Source organism: Microtus ochrogaster, unplaced genomic scaffold, assembly GCF_000317375.1.
Source record: "Microtus ochrogaster isolate Prairie Vole_2 unplaced genomic scaffold, MicOch1.0 UNK1, whole genome shotgun sequence".
In the NCBI taxonomy this organism is placed as follows: domain Eukaryota; kingdom Metazoa; phylum Chordata; class Mammalia; order Rodentia; family Cricetidae; genus Microtus; species Microtus ochrogaster.
The window spans coordinates 33,419,557-33,434,737 of NW_004949099.1; the positions used below are offsets into that span (position 1 = coordinate 33,419,557).

The 15,181-nt window shown below is 50.9% G+C and overlaps 1 protein-coding gene across 1 annotated transcript in view; it reads left to right on the plus strand.

Moving 5' to 3' along the window:
- The first annotated feature begins 9,055 nt into the window (after nucleotides 1–9,055).
- Nucleotides 9,056–15,181, plus strand: part of Cacna2d4 (calcium voltage-gated channel auxiliary subunit alpha2delta 4) — a 103,554-nt gene continuing 97,428 nt past the window's right edge. The window contains 4 exon segments of the mRNA XM_005365113.2: nucleotides 9,056–9,300; nucleotides 12,230–12,311; nucleotides 13,925–14,041; nucleotides 14,404–14,463. Of these exon segments, the coding sequence (XP_005365170.2) occupies nucleotides 9,056–9,300; nucleotides 12,230–12,311; nucleotides 13,925–14,041; nucleotides 14,404–14,463 (504 nt within the window).

Below are 15,181 nucleotides of genomic sequence, written 5' to 3' on the forward strand. Positions count from 1 at the left end.
TGGTAATGAATGGTCTCCAAGGGCCAGGCAGACAGCATGGGGGGGGGGGTACGCTGAGGCAGCTCTGAGTGCAGCTTAGGCTGAGTCCCCAGAGCTACTGGAGATGGAAATGAATGGAACTCAAAGCCTGGCAAGTTGGTGAGGGACACGGCAGAACGGAAGTAAAGGGTGTTCAAAATAGACAAGAGAAGAATGCCGACAGTTTTCCTCAGAAGTGTGAGGAGCAAGAGTAGAGTCCTAAGTACTTATGAAAAAGCCAAGCTGGAGGCCCACAGTCTTACGGGGAGAGTCAGGTGACCCTGGGGGTGATGAGAGCTCAGCTCTACAGACACTGATCAACACGAGGCCAGTTCCTCTCTGTGGCCTGCCAAGCAAGTGAGCACACCTCCCAGCCCCTCAACAGGTCCAGCTCCTTCCAGAGACCTGCCCTGCCCTCCAACCATCTGTCTGGTGGACACAGCACATGGGCACCCACACCATTCCAGGGCTTGAGACCAAGATGGCAGGTCTAAGATCTGGGCTGTCAAGGGCTATTTATCCCAAGTGATGCTGTGCCAAGGGTTGTACGGAGTGAGAATGACCTGGATTCCGGTTCTGCCTCGTCTCCTCCACCATGTGAGTGCAAGAAACTCTGTCTTTGGAGTGGGGGGTGGTTTCCATGGGCCTAGAATTGACACTTAGCTTGAACCACACATGTTTACAGTGTGTACCTGTGATCCTGTTTACAGCAGTTCTGCAGAATGTGTACCACTCGGCCTCAAAGGGGAGGCATGGCCTGGCTCCTCATCCTTGCTACCCAGAGTCTTCTCTTACAAATAGCTCGTGTGACAGCTTTGAATTTTCTGCCCATGACACTTTTCCAGACTCATGGGTTTCTTAAGTTAATTCCCCCACTATGTTCTTCCAGTGCTTCCAGAGTCAGAGAAAAGAGCCCCACACAATATCCATAGACAATGAACCCCGAAATCATAAGGGGCTCTATTCTGTGGCCTCCTCTTCACGTTCATGGCCATGCCCCATCAGATGCTGCCGTTTTATCGAAGTCAAACAGCCACCTTAGCTGAGAGGCAGCCATTCCTGGCTTTCCATCCTCCTCAGTACCTTTCCCAATCCTCCACTCTTCCTTTACTCAGAAAGAGTGTACCTGTGCAGCCCCAGATATCCAGAGAACACACCCGTCTTCCCATCTGCTGGAAATGGGCTGTCTCCCAAGCTCCTTGCCACACACTAAGTTGGGAGCTGCTCCATTTGCTTGTGATATCAATATGCATCCAGCCTTCTGTGCACAGGCTGTGGGCTGCACTGGAGACACCTCACAATCCAGGACAGAGGAAGGTTGATTATAAAACGGTATCACCAGGGTAATCATTATTGGGCTTGCACTATTGTGAAGAACGTGAAGCAAAAAGGAGGCAGGGCCAAAGGGTTCCAGGAGGAGGTGATGTCTGAGCAACTCATCAAAGGGGCAGAGGTTGGTGCTGAAGGCAGAAACCACAAAGGCAGGGAGCAGCAGCCACCCTGTTTGATGGGGGGGGGGGAGGAACAGGTAGAGTACGGACCACTGTGCTAGAATATAGAAGAGGAGGTGTGACTGAAGGAGGCCGTCTGGACCTACACACAGTGGGATCATGCGTGGATTCTAGCAGACAGGGATGCTCAGGTCCTCATCTTCTCTAGGATCCCTGGCAGCTGAGGAGGGGGACAAGCCCAAGAGAACATGAGCAGCTGTGGCAGTCAGACATCCATCTGCGAGGAAGGATCCAAGTAAATCACCTTTGCAGGAGACAGGGGAGGGGTCAACTGTCTCAGAGTTTGGTTTGTGTCTCTGTCTGTTAGCTCCGTTGCTTTGAGCCTGCAGGACAACCTAAACACACACACACACACACACACACACACACACACACACACACACACTTCAAGTCATTTTCCCCATTTGGATATTAAGGTAAATTATAGAAGTTAACTTGGTTCAAGAAATAACCAGGCTAGCTAAAAGATAAAACAATCATATTTTTATTTATTATAAGGGAAAAACTCATGAAGCAGGAACGAGAAGTCCAAGCTCAGCTGTGCTGTGAGGGAACCACAGAGAGAGAGCACCTGGGCTGGGTGCCAAAGCCCCACCCTACCTTGGTCCCACCTCCTAAAGATAATTGGTTGGCAAAGATTCCCCATCACCAAATGTTGTGATGTTTAAGACATGGTACATTCATTTATGCTGTGGAACATTTCTTTAATGATGCAAAGATGTGTTGCATTCTTTTATGTTACATTTGTTTAACTCTGTGAAACTTGTCACTTTGCCTATCTAAAACACCTGATTGGTCTAATAAAGAGCTGAATGGCCAATAGCTAAGCAGGAGAGAGAAACAGGTGGGCTTGGCAGGGGAAAAATAAGAGGAGTTAACTAGGGACTAGAGCAAGGAGTGAGAAAAGGAAAGGGAGAAGGAGAAGGGTACCAGGGGCCAGTCACAGAGCCACACAGCCACCCACAAAGTAAGAAAGAATGATGGATATACTGAATAAAGAAAGGTGAAAAGCCCAGAGGCAAAATGTAGTTAGAGAAATGGGATAATTTAAGTTAGAAAAGCTGGCCAGAGAAAAGCCACGCTAACTGGGATGCACCTGTCAACCATTAGCAATAACACTAGATATTACCTTGGACCATCCTCGGAAAACAAGAACAAACAGTTCCTGTATGTACCACCATGAACACCCAGCCACACATCCAGCCCTAGGGACTATGCTGCTCAACCATGGAGTTATTGTCGGTCTTAGAACAACTGCCTGGAAGATACCCACCCCAGACTGGGAACCTGACCTCCAGCAGAGCTGCCTGTGATGAAAGCCAAGAGGTGCAATCACTGGGCGATGCCTTTGTCTGCTGAAGGAAGGCTTGGCCCACATGTGATATTTTCCAGTCTCCACATCTAGGCCCTCTCTGTTTGGGCCCAAAGATGTAAAGTTAGAGAGGTTATGTGCTTCATCCCCGCTGGACGATGGCCTTCACTCTTTCTCCACAGCTGCCCAGGGGCAGCCCAGAAAGGGACTCCTGGGAGTTCAGTGGGTGAGCTCCCAGTCCCACCCAGCTCTGCCTCCGCTGGGTCTGAGGGCTTTGCTTTCCTAAGCCTCCCTTGGAAAGCCCAGCGTGGGTCCTCCCTGAACAGGTTGTGTGGGGGTGGTTCTGAGCCAGTACAGCGCATCTGCACATGGGAGCAGCTGAACAGCCCCTGCCCACTTCTCTCAGATGCCACGTCTCTTGTGCTCAGCTCAGTACAACTGCACAACCTTGGGCATAGGTGCTGGGTAGGTTGTGAGTGCGAGAAAGAATCTCACAGGCACCAGCTCAGAGGGGAGCTGTAAACTGCCCAAAGAGGCAGCTTTGGGGTACAGAAGCCGGCCCTTGGTGCGCCTTCAGCCCTCAGCAGCCTCCCTTGGACTGGACACTTACCCGCCACCCAACACCTTTCTCCTCAAGCTAAGGGCTCCGGCATTAGTCAACCCTTAGAAGTCTGGGTTTATTTTTAAAGCTGCTGCTTTTTCTTGTGGCATCTAAACACGTCCTACAGGCATTAATTAAGAAAGCAAGCCCAGGAGGGGAGAAGGAGGAATTTGGGGATTTTTTTAAGGGGCCAGTTCTCCAGCTGGGCCCCTCCTCTGGCGTTTTCTTTAATTTCTCAATGTCTCCGGAACACAAGTAGACAAAAATGATGATACACGCAATTGGACCCTGTCACACATGTCCACACATTCGCATTCACCCATGCGCGTGCGTGCACACGCGCACACACACACGTACACACACACACGTACACACACGCACGCACACACACGCACGCACACACACGCACGCACACACGCACACACACACACACGTACACACACCTCTTCAGGCTGCTTCCAGCATCCTTCACAAAACCTCTCTCGCCCTCATTCTATGCATCCTTAGCTTTATTCCCGGTGGGTTGGCACCTACCAGCTATTTCTAGTGAATGCACAATCAATCAGAGGGAGGCAGTGACCTTACTTGTCACCTTGAATGACCCCTTCCCTCCTCTAAAAATCCTTTCTATGTGCCCTATACACTCCAGCCAGAGTCATCTATCTCCTGGCTGTGGAGAAGTGACAAGTACCAGGAAAATGGGATGGGTGCCCAGAAGAGGGCTTGGACCAAGGAGAGCGATTCAGGATCTGTTGGAACGCGGCCTCTTTCTGGGGCTTCCTAAAATGCCACTGGTTGGGCCCCTTTAACAATAGAAACTCACTTTCCCACAACTCTAGAGTCCAGAAATCCAGACCAAAGTATCAGAGGGCCGAGTCTCTCTGAGGCCAAGGAGAAAACTCTGCTCTGTGGCAGCTGGCAGCTGACAGCTGGCATACTTTGCTCGGAAAAGCATCACATTGTCCCTGCTTCCATCTACACACATTGTTCTCCTTGCTGTGTCCAAATCTGCTCCGTCCCCTGTCTGTAAGGACATCAGCTGTGTTGGATTAGGCTCCACTTATTCCAACAAGACCTTACCTTGACTGATGACTATAGTCCTGTTTCCAAATAAGGACCTAATCTCGGGTACTGGAAGCCATGGGCTTCCAACAGGGGACACAAACCAACTTAAAGCAACCATGCTTCTGGAGTTCCACAAAGCAGGGGCCCTTCCTGCATTGACAGGCGACCTTCAGGCACTCAGTGGGAAGACACCAGGATTGATGCCCGTTGACTACGCTAATTGTGTTTTCAGTGGAAAGCTCACTCTAGACTTGAAGTGTAAGTATCCCAAGCTGGATTTAGAGACATGTGTGTGAGTTACTGGGCCTTCCCAGCGTGAGCTGCTACTGCCCTGATGCCTGCTGTTGGCGATGCTTTTATTGAAGTCCATATAAATGTGATTACAAGACTCTATTCTTTCTTACCTGACATCTTCACCAGGTTTATTTGCTTTTGCTGTGCAGTATTCAGATGCATGAATGTGCACACACATTTGAACTGTTGGACCTTGATAAACCTTAGGTTCTCCCAGACTTTGGACTTTTATGAGTAACGCAATGAGCACTTCTTGCATGGAGCACATGTCGGTCCTCTCGGCTTGCTTTTTCCCAAGGGTGGAACTGTGAGCATCGAGTTGTAGATGTTCCCCAGCCCCAAGACTCTTCCTTGGGTCGCATATGAACTCCTCTGGCTACACACCCACATCACAGCAAGATACTGCCCTCCCTTTCAGCCACTCCGGTGGGACATGGCTCGGCTCTGTGGCCTGCTACAGATGAAATGACTGTAGATTAGCTTGTGGGAAAAGCTTGACCGACATATGGGCCCATTTCCCCACGGGCTTTGCTCTTCCATATCGGTTGTAATTCTTTATACATTCACATGTGCATCATTTGTTGCCTTGGACAGAAATGTTTCCTTCCCATCTGTTTTTACCCTTAATAGTACCTTTTGACATAGTATACATGCTCATAATTTTAATGAAATATGCCATTATTTTTCTATTACTAATTTTTGCATTATGAGAAATCTTTCGGTATATTTTGCGTTTCTGTCAATGCTATTGTGTTATGAACTTGATTCTCCTTGACCACCAAATGCTACATTGCTGCTTTCTGTCCGCATGCCAGGCATGTATCTAGTCAATCACTTCTTGCCACTGTGTCCTATGACGCACATGTCCCTGCTCCGTTCACACCAGACATACAGTTTCCCTTGCGACCCTGCCTCCATAAACCAGTGTCTTTGTATGAATCCACTGTACAGGTGGCAATAGGATGCTCAACCCAGCCAACCCATAAGCATTTGAAAACCTTCATCTCTATGATTGATGACATCTTAATACAGAAGCCCAGGCTCCCACAATCTACCACCTACCTCACCCTTTGCAGCGTTTCTCCTGAGTGTACCTGACTCTAGACATGTAAGAAGCCAAGAGACTGGTTTCCAGCTATTAGCCAGCACCAAAGATACCTGAGAAGCCAAGATGCCCACACCTTGGAAGTTGCACTTAGCAGGTCTAAGCTGTCCCTGGAGCGCCACTGGCTCTATCCCTAAGGCCTATGAAAGGGATGCTCACTAGCTAAAGAAGAGGTCTCGTGTACACACTGTGGGCACCCTGACAGGGTGGGTGGCAGGCACCTGTCCTTCCCCACCCTGCTTCCATTCCAGCAGACCCTAGATTTTCTAGAATTGCCTGTGTGGCTACATATTTTGGGGGGTAGCCCCATCCCCATCCAGGAGGTACCTGTGATGTCTCTAACCTAGACATGGTGTCCTATTTCCTGGCTACCTCCAGTCAGGACAGAGTGGAGAATGCTGTCTGCACAAAGACAGGTAGACAGAAGTCTGCTGAGCAGTTTTGGGAGTATTTTGTTTACCAGACACAAGAGATCTACAGAAAAATTAGTCACTCGCCTCCATCAAGATACTATCATGTGTACAATGCCTGGAACAATGACAATCCAAAATTCAGAGAGTGACAGATGATGACAGTGCAAGGAACTTGGGTCCTTGGTAACATCTTTGACCTGCACTAGCCAATTCTGGGACCATCTGCCTCTAGCCTTATAAATAAATATTGAATTTTCATCATTTCAGTCATGATGTTTTATGACAACAACAGAAAAGCAACTAATACAGTGGTTATCCGTATGTCCATGTGTGTGAGTATGTATATAAATGTTCATGAATATTCACATGGGCTCAAGTAGGTATATGCACATGCATATGTGATTATGTGTAGATGTGTGTGAATGCATGTATCTTGTGTTTACACACACATGTGTATGCTCCTTGCATTGTGTGCATGCACACTAGCATGTGTGTGTGTGTGTGTGTGTGTGTGTGTGTTTGTGTCATTTGTACTCAGGAGGTAGAATCAAGAGAATTTGAAGTTCTCAGTCACCTTTGGCTACATAGTAACTTCAAAGTCATCCTGGGATGCATGAGACCTTGTTTGAAAAACAATAAATCAGGATGATCTCACCTGTGAGATGGGACTTGGAAATGTTGGCTCTGATCAGATCATCTCAGATTTCCAATCAGATTTCCAATTTCAAATCCTGACTAGGGACATTCAACTAGTAAAACCACTGTAAATACACCCCAAAAAATCCTCTAAGTAGAAAGTGGACACAAAGCCCTAGCTCTAACCAAAAAACTGTTTGCTATGGATACCTATGGAGATGGGAAAAGCCAGTTTTCTCCAATGAAGGTAGCTGGACATATTGATAACACTCCAGGGCAGACCCTGTGCCCAGGAGGATTTATCTAGCCAATCCAAAATGGATTCCATTGTGTGCGTGTGCATGTGTGTGTGTTTTCCTTAGTGTGTATGTGTGTGTTTTCATTGTCTGTGTGCATGTATTCATGCGTGTGTGGTGTGTGTGTGTGTATATGATTCTTGTGTTGTTATGGTAACTTTTTATCTGTGAGCCCCACCTCCCTTTGGCTTTCTGCGGTGAAAGAGGCTTCACAGGCCCTCACCAGGCTACAGCATCCTGCTTCTGGGAATTCTGACTCGAGCGAGGACCATGGACAGAAACCAAAGGCTCCATGTCCTAGCAACAGAGGGCAAATGGCCAAGACCCAGCTCAATGACACTCCACCCAAGTGAGGGAGCCAGCCATGGGAAGAGAAGGGCACCATTGCAGGTAGATCCCTTGAGGGGACCACAGACTCCACAGTGTAGGCCCTGAAGCACACCCAATGTGCCTAAGGGGGAAAAAAAACCTCTTTGAGTCAGATAGCAGCCACAGGGTCCCCTGAGCAGAGCAAAGACAAAGGCCTTGCATCTCCAAAGAGTCCCTGAGTTTTTAAATACAGGATGTGGAGTTGACTCTGGGCCAAGGAGACCAGCTGTCAGACAAGGGCCACAGGAAGTACAGGGACTTCATGAAACAAGCATGGCTGACTGACGGTGGGGCCTGGTGAGGCCAGATATAAGGAAAGCGGAAGAGGCATGGCAGGGACAAAGGGACACCTGCTGAAGCTGACAGGAAAGTAAAAGGAGGTGGCCTCCCAAGGGCTGAGAGACAACCATACAGAAGGACAACTGTATGTCAGATTTCTGTCCAGGCTCCTACAGCGGATTCCTGCTGATGGGTCCATGAATAGAAAATAAAAGTACTAGACCCCGAGAGGTTCCCATGCCAATTAGTCCCATGAGGGGTAAGAAGAAGAACCCCAAGGTTAGGCCATAGAGAATAACTGGCTATAATCTGGGGGTGCATGGGAGACAGGATTTTGTCTAATGTGGTGGTTGACCAGATGTCACTGAGTATTGAATAGATAAGTGAAGTATATATACTCATGATGGAGTGATACAATCTTGAGAAGAAAGTCTTCCGGCACATATGACACGTGTAAACTAAGGATGCTGTGCAAAGTAGGGGAAGACAGTGATGAAGGAAGAAAATGACACGATTCCACTAAAATGAGGCAGTCAAAATCGGAGACGGAAAGTGGAGGGATGACTTCCCGCTGGGTGGAGGGGGATGGGGAAACTTTGTCTGATAGGTTTTCCTTGGAGCAGGTCAAAACCCAAGTGAGAAGCATCGTTTGCAGAGGTGTGTGTGTGCACAGCCTGTGAGGTCCGGGTCCCCTTGCCTCTGTCCTTCTCAGCACCCGCAGAGCCTAGCTCCACAGAGTAGGTTGGTCATGCCCTCCTAGGGATACTCAGAGGGTTATGAGGGTCCTTCAGGGTCTGGGCCCAGCACAGCTCTGAACAAGCTCAGCCCCTGGAGTGGAGAATCCTCATCCCATCGAGCTCGGAGGCTGCTCTGTGCACACGGGATGGCCTCTTGGGAGCAGAAGGGCGTGCTGGCCCAGCTGCTCAGAGCCGGAATCAGGGTAATCCTACTGAAGTCCCCCCCACTCCTGCACTAACCCCTCTTCTGGCACCAAGAAGGGATTAGAGAAGAGGACAAAGGATTAGAGGGGGGCATTTGCTTACTGCCTCTCCCTCTGAACAGCAAAGCCTCAATCATCTGAGGCTGACCCCTCTGCTAGCTGCAGCTGGAGGCAGAGCCTTTTAACTTGGGATCTGCCAACAGGGACAACACTTGGATGCCCAGGGATCCAGGTGGCAGCTAGCACACTTACAGCAAGGGCTCGGTCTTCCCCTTGGCTGTTCCCAGTGGAAGCACCATGCCAAGATGTCCCATGCTGCCCTCCAACCACAACCAGGGCCACTATGGACAGCGGTCAGCAGCCTGGACCTTCCTGAGGAAGATGATGATCCTCCTGTGCTTGCTTCTTTTGGACACTTCCCTGACAGCTGTGAGGGGCCAGACCAGAATTCCTCCAGAAACGTGAGCCTGAGTTTGATCCTACCCTGAAGACCCTTTTCATGACCTCCCGCCTTTGACCAATTGTCCTACCTCTGAGAGACCCTTTCCTTCCTGCCTCTATCCTCCTCAGATCCTTACTGATTTTGGAACCTACCTGCCCTTACCTCCTGTCTTTGTGTGGTTGATGTCAGGGCTAGATGAGGGTATAGGCTTCCAGCTGGGAGGATAACTACAAGAGAGGGTGGGATTGGACTACCATGGTTCTAGAAGTGGCCCCTGAGGACTCATTGGATGATCCGTGCTTACACACTGAGAAAGGGTAAAGCCACTGTCGATGGACAGCCAGGATGGTACCTCCAAACAGCAGGGTCTTATCTAGGAACTCAGTTAGGATGGGTTCCAATGGCCTCATTTTTTCTGTACCTCTCTGCCTCCTTCAGGTCTTTGATTCTACGCCCCACCATGGCACCCATCATTTGCATCTGATACAATCTCTCTGGGTGTTTCTTCTTTAGTCTGGAACATTCCAGATACTAAGGGGAGCCGAGCATCCTAGACTTCACAGTTCACATCTTGAGCACAACTGCTAGAGCCTGAGCTGCCAGGACAGGGGCCCAGGCAAGCAGTGTTTCTGCTTTGGGAAGAGTGGGCTTCCACGACACCCGGTGACCTTGCTCTGCTCAGCACTGTGCCAATGCTGCCTTCATCTCAGATCTCAGACAGTCCCTTGGTGATGGAGGTAATACCATTCTGCAGTCACACAGACCCAAAGATGAAAGTGCTGGAATCCCCTGCAGCCTTGCATAAGCTCAGTAGTCTTCATCTCAGAAGACAAGTTCCAGGAAGGCAGGGGGCCAAGAAAAGACGGCTGGCATCCAGGCAGGCTGTCCACACAGAAACCTCGGGAGCAGCATAGGACAGCCACCCCACAAAGTCCTGCTGCTGCTTGCCTGTCCCAAGAGGACAGAGATATGCCACCCACTCTCCTCCCTCTCTCACCAGGTCCCTTGCAGTCCTCTGCCTCTGTCCTGTTGACCCTCCCATTCAGCCTCAGCCATGGCCACTTGCCCTCTGCATCTGCCCTACACAAGGGTGCCAAAAGTCTCCTGCTCACTGATCCTGGAGACTGTGACACCCACACCTTGTCGCTTAGGATGCTCCCCTTTTCTCTTGATACCCCCACACCTTGATTCCTGGAGCACAATGACTGGCTTCCCATGGGCTTCTGAGTGACTTTCTGCCAACTTCAAGAGAACCTTGCCATCGGCATGCCCCTGAAATCATGGATGCCCCACTGCCTGTCATCACAGATCAACTTATACTACACACTTTCCTTGCTAAGAGTCCATTCGCTCTGTGTCTCAGTCCTTTTCTTGTCCTGATTAGCTCTACCCAGTCTCTTACCTACCAGACCCCACACTCCATGCCTATGCCCGCTTATTCCTGAGCATCATGGGAGCTCATCAAGTGTGCAGTGTTTCTGTGACCCCTAAAGTTATTGGGTGTGCCACCGACCCCATGACACTTGCTACCTTGTCTCAGAAGGCTGACGTTGAACAAAGCCCAAGAGACATGCATCACCTTCCTCTCTTCTTGATTCACTCAGGCCACCTTCCTTACAGTCTCAGCAATAGTGAGCAAGTCAAGCTGGAGGTCTTGAAGTCATTCCCACTTCTCCAAGCTCTCTACCTAAAATTCTTTTCCAGATCTCACCACACTAACCTCCATCCCGCTATAGATGCCGAAGTCAGATTCTGCTTCCTCGGCTTCTCCCCTCCCCATCATCACCACCCTCCTCCAAAAGAGTACCACTCTACCCCATGGGAAGGGCATGTCCCTAAGAGTGTGTGGCTGCTATGGAGATAGTGTGACATGCAGTCAGACCTCAGGATGCTGGTGACCTTAAAGGAGTCATACTTATTCTGGTTGCATGGCCCTGACAGGACCTGAAGTCTACCTTCTAGGGAGGAAGGAGGGGTCAGGGCCCAGACTAGGTTGCCCTCCTAACCAGCCCTACTCCAGACAGGTACTTGGAGTCATTCTATCCTGCCCCCACCATCTGAGGGTTCAACAGGTCAGTGTCCTATAGCCTTGAGTAGACATAGTAACGGACTGATCATTGAAATGTCCAAGTTGGCTCAGGAAGTGCCACACTGGTTCAGGGTTTTTCCCCTCTAGTCTGGACCTGCACAGACTCCCTCCTCCTTCCCTTCTCCCTGGAAAGTCCTTGAGACCATGGGGTTAGAATCCACTTTAAGCCCATCAGCTCTGGGATCCACTGAGGCCAGGCAGAGTGTGTGTACCACAGCCAGAGTTTCTCACCCTGGCCAGACTGCAGTTTTGGAGGGGGGCTGGATAGGAGCTGGCCTATTTTACTTCTGTCGCTGTGATAAACACTCGGACAAAAACAACTCAAGAGTAGAGAGTTCACAATTGCAGGCTCCAGTCCACCACAGCAGGGAAGGAAGGTAGCAGAACCTGAACAGAGATGATAACATCACGTCCATAGTTAAGAACAGAGAGAAGTTGAGTGCACACAGGCTTCCTTGCTTGCTCACTTGTGCTCGGCTCAATTCTCTGGTTCTATTCGGTTCAGGGCTGGTGCCAAGGAAATGATGCCACCCACAGTGGGCTGGATCTTCCCAGACCAATTAATTAAGACAGTCCCTCGACAGACACACCCACAGCCCAACCTAATATAGACAGTCCCTCGTTGAGACTCTTCCTGGGTGGCTCTAGGCTGGTGACAAAGCAGACAAAGCTAACCATCACAGGAATGCTGGTGTTGGTGTGTATGTGTGTGTATGTTCATGCGTGTGGATGCCTGTGGGTCACAAGTGTGTCTGTGTATGAGATGCCTACTTTGCATGTACATAATATGACCATCACCTTTGAGGATCTGACTCCCGATCATAGTGAGAATGTGCACTTAGGATTTCCTGTCCTGCAGAGTGAAGCTGTGGGCTGACACCTTCGGCAGGAATCTGTATGACACGGTGACCAGATACTCAGGCTCGCTATTGCTGCAGAAGGTCAGTGACCTCTCCCTGGGAATTCCAGCATGGTCACAGGGCCCCTTCCCACAGAGGGATAGAACTCCCAACATCAGAGCTGTAAGGGGCCTCAGAGATCATCTCTGTCAATCTTACCATATTCAGATGGGGCCCCGAGAGGCTCCATTCCTAAGGCATCGTGTACAGTGAGCTCAAGAGCATTCTGTCAGTTCGCATCTTGGGAAGCCAAGAACAAGATTAGACCTGCACGGGTTTATTGGGTGGGTAGTGGAGGCTTGGTGTGGATGCCTGGGGAGGAGCCAGAGAGCAGATCAGAGCGTGGGGGCTGAAAGCAGAAGGAGCAGCAGACAGCCCAGCAGTGCCAGCTGCAAGCGGCAGCTGTCAGTTTCCTCTCTGAAGGCAGAGCAGTTCCAGTGGACCCCAGCAGCCAGGCTGTGCCCGGGTATCCAGCTGTGCCCGGGTATCCAGGCTGTGCCCGGGTATCCATGCTGTGCCCTGGTATCCAGGCTGTATCCAGGCTGTGCCCGGGTATCCAGCATCCCATGCACCCTGACAAGATGAGCCCATGCCCTGTTCCCAGTGGAAGTGGGCCTGACAGAAGGTCAACCCTGGCATCTTGTTCTGGGACCTGACTCCCTGGACATGCTCTCAGGGTCTTGCCTTCTCTCAGTACCATAATCCAAGAGTGATGGAAGGCTTTAATTCAAATTACGGCAACCCAAGAGGCAGCCTCTCCATGTTGTAACTGATGGATGCCTCTGGTTTTATGCCAGCCCTGAGCACCTGCCGCCCTCCCTCGCCCCCTTTGTGCTGCAGAAGGTGGGAGGGGCCAGGGTAGACCCTGGAGGCTCTCCCAGCCTTAAGACTACAGGAGCCCTCTCAACACCCCATTCTGTTGTGAACAACAGCTTGTTTGGTTTTCCTGTTTGAACCCTGCAGCCCCAGGTGAGGAAGACGATGAGAGATTGTGTAGTCCTCAGGGCTGAAAGTGTTCTCTAGAGTCTATGCATGCTACAGCTCTGTCGAAAGCTCTAGATGCATCACATCTTACAGAAGATGAGCCGGGTACCTTGCCTAAGATCACAGGGACAGCAGGTTACAGGGGCTGGCCAAGAGTCACTGGTGACTCATTGAGGATTGTCCCTGGGCAGACAGGCATTTGAAGCCAGTTCTTAGGCTCCCCTAGGCTCACCAGCATCACTCTTCGAACTCCTGCCCTGGGTCCTCAGTAGGATGTAGGTCCAACACAGAAGGTGATGCTCTTGGGAGCTGGGCAAAGGTGAATGGACACCAAGCCTGTTTCTCGGAGTCACAGCAGATGCCAGGGAAGCTGTGGCTCACAAAGAGCGAGGACAGGGACCCTGGTACTCTGTCTCCCCCAGGGTCCTAGCTGCCCAGCTCACTGGCTCTGGCTGGTGTCAAGTTTAATTCCTACTCAAGTGTCAGTCAGCTCCCTTTGGGGATAATAACTTCCTTGTGTCTGGAGTCCTGAACAGGGGCCTCTGAGGATAGGCTGTTTGAGACTGTGATTAGGACGTCATGGGGTGGGTACATGGAGAGCTGGTAAGGTCTTAGAGCAAGGGCGGCCCTGGTGCACTCAGGCCCACGTCTTTCTCCTTTGCCCTGCCCAGAAGTACAAGGATGCAGAAGCCAGTCTGAAGATCGAAGAGGTGGATGGCTTAGAGCTGGTGAAGAAGTTCTCGGAGGACATGGAGACCATGCTTAGGAGGAAAGTCGAGGCCGTGAAGGTACCGCTGCCCATCCCCAGCACTGGCCTTTCGGACCCTCTCAGTGACTTCACTGACTGTCGCTGGGCCTCTCCTGGCTGGGTGGAGTGCAGACCGTGTTATACTAAACCAGGTCACCGCAGGTGTCGGGATAGGCATGTCACCAAGGCTGTTCCCAGCCAGGCTTTGTAGACATTCAGGAATGCGGTCCCCTGAGCTCCTCGGAGCATGTAGGAACCACAGAGCGGGGGGGGGGGGGTCCTCGTGGCTGAAAGGGCAAAAGAAGAGAGCAGAGGGTTGGAGAAGGAAGAGAAGAGCAGAGAGCTTGGGGTGGAGCGGCGGAGGAGAACAGCTGATGGTGATGGTCATGCTCTCTCCCTCAGAGCCTGGTGGAGGCCGCTGAGGAGGCCGACCTGAATCATGAGTACAATGCTTCTCTGGTGGTAAGTCCTCTTGGGAGTGGATGCCAGGCTGGCTGGCTCTGCCCCACCCCCACGGCAGCCGGAACAGCAGCTGTTCAGGGAGCTGAGCAACAGCTACTCAATCGATGTCCCTGCGCCGTGCTGTGCCCTGGCTTTGTCGGTGAGGTCTTCACACCAGCTGCTGAGGCTCCCAGAGATGGCATGGAGTCAGCATGTGTGGTGGGCCAGTAAGCCATATGAAGTGGACAGGAGAGGGGAGGTTCAGCAGGGATGGCCCTGATAAGGGTACTTGGGAAGCTGAGGTATAAACAAGTGTCTCTGAGCTGAGAGATCCTGGAAGGCACAGGAAGAAGGAAGCTCAGAGCGGATGAGGACACAATGATACAAACCCTCTGGGACATCCACTGAGAGAGGCCAGGGCCAAGATCTTGGATGCTGGGTGCCATGGCTGCCCTCCATTACTGTAGTAAACACCATGGCCAAAAGCAACTCGTGGAGGAAAGGGTTTATTACGCTTACACATCACTACCACAGTCCATCACAGCATGAGGCCAAGATAGGAAATCGAGGCAGCAATCTGGAGGCAGAAACTGAAGCAGACCGGGGGAGGAAAAGTTCTTATTGTGGTTTTCCCTCATTTTGCTCAATTTGCTTTTTTATGCAACCATTCGCCATCTTCCCAGGGGCAGCACTGCCCACAGTGGACTTGGCCCTCTTCCTGGGGTGGCACTGCCCACAG